Source organism: Onychostruthus taczanowskii, unplaced genomic scaffold (assembly GCF_017590055.1).
Source record: "Onychostruthus taczanowskii isolate IOZ18803 unplaced genomic scaffold, ASM1759005v1 scaffold1348, whole genome shotgun sequence".
Taxonomy (NCBI): domain Eukaryota; kingdom Metazoa; phylum Chordata; class Aves; order Passeriformes; family Passeridae; genus Onychostruthus; species Onychostruthus taczanowskii.
Window position 1 is genome coordinate 1780 of NW_024498516.1, and position 1490 is coordinate 3269.

General features: G+C 55.2%; 1 protein-coding gene across 1 annotated transcript; it reads right to left on the reverse strand.

The window, feature by feature from the left end:
* Positions 1-668: 668 nt before the first annotated feature.
* Positions 669-1325, reverse strand: LOC121332046 (zinc finger protein 397-like). The gene has a single exon (XM_041397066.1). The coding sequence runs from the start codon at positions 1323-1325 to the stop codon at positions 669-671; it is 657 nt and encodes a 218-aa protein (XP_041253000.1).
* Between the last annotated feature and the right edge of the window lie 165 nt (positions 1326-1490).

Below are 1490 nucleotides of genomic sequence, written 5' to 3' on the forward strand. Positions count from 1 at the left end.
CCTGCAGTCGTGTCCCTGGGCACCAGAGGGAAGAGGTTCCCACAGCCCCAGCCAGGGACTCTCTCCCAAGGCTGTTGCCATGGCCACCAGGGCTGGGACCACCTGGGATGCTTGGTTTCCATGGGTTGGGGTTTAGGAATGGGATTCCCCAATTTCCTGTCCCACTAAAACCACGCTGCCACTCGCTGCCCTCCCACCTTCCATGGAAAGCACAAAAGGGAAAGGTCCAGGGCTAGGATAAGAACAATTTATTGGGAACAACAACGAGATAAAAAACAAACAGAAATAAAAACAATATTGATAATAGAAGGGATATGAAAAAGGGAAAAATGCAACACAAGTGGCTGTCTTTTCCCGGCCACAATTTCCTCCTGTCTGGGAAGGACAGCCTTCTCCTCGGGGGGAGAGAGAGAGAGAGAGTCCCTTTCCTGCCCCTGGCAATGACTTGAGGTGGGAGTGAATATAATGACACGGCCCTGGCCAGAACCTCATGTTCTTTGATCCCACATCATGTCATTGGCAGGGGCAGGAAAAGGAACAGATCCCAGCATGGATCACAGTGAACATGGATCACCAGGGCTCTGACCAGCGTGGGTCCTCCAGTGGGGGATGAAACTGGAGCAGTGCACAAAGCTCTTCCTGCAGTTGGGGCATTTGCAGGGCTTCCCTTACTGGTGACTCTGTTTGTGTTGGGTCAAGTTAGAGCTGCTGGTGAAGCCCTTCCCACACTGGGGACACTCATAGGGCCTCTCCCCAGTGTGGATGCGCCGGTGGGTGACAAGAATGGAGTTGTGCTTGAAGCCCTTCCTGCACTCAGTGCAGCGGAAGGGCCTCTCATCCGTGTGAATCCGCTCATGCATGAGGAGATTGGAGCTGGTGGCAAACCTCTTCCGGCAAGTAGGGCACTCATAGGGCCTCTCCCCAGTGTGGATGCGTTGGTGCCTGACAAGTTCTGAGCTGCAGCTGAAGCCCTTCCCACATTCCCCACACTTGTAGGCCCATTCTCCAGAGTGGATCATCTGGTGGCGGATCAGGGTGCTGCTCTGCCTGAAGCTCTTCCCACACTCCAAGCACTTGTAGGGCTTCTCCCCATCATGAAGCTGCTCATGGACGACCAGCTCTGATCCCTGGCTGAAGCTCTGCCCACCTTCCTGACAGAGAGTGGGTCTTTCCTCCTCAGAGCAACCTGGGCTGGGTTTGGAGCCCTTCCTCCTATGAGATCTCTGTGGCTTTTCTTCTCCGTTGGATTCCTGCCCTGTGGCATCATTTAAAACAGCCTCTTCCATGAGGTTCTGCCGCGGGCCTTTGTCCTCCTTGGTCTCCATCCTCAGCTTCTTGTCTGGGGCAGGAAGGAAAAGGAGAGGATGGGATTTGCCTCCATGCCACAGGGAAGGGGAAGGAGATTCTTCCAGGGCTTGCCCAGCAGGACGGCATTGGCAGCAGGATTGTCCTGCAGTTGGGGGCCCTGCTGGGCTGGGAGATGGAGCAGG

Bases quoted from the DNA above. Each gene is read 5' to 3' on its own strand.
- LOC121332046 (XM_041397066.1), bottom strand. From the start codon at position 1,325: ATGGAGACCAAGGAGGACAAAGGCCCGCGGCAGAACCTCATGGAAGAG.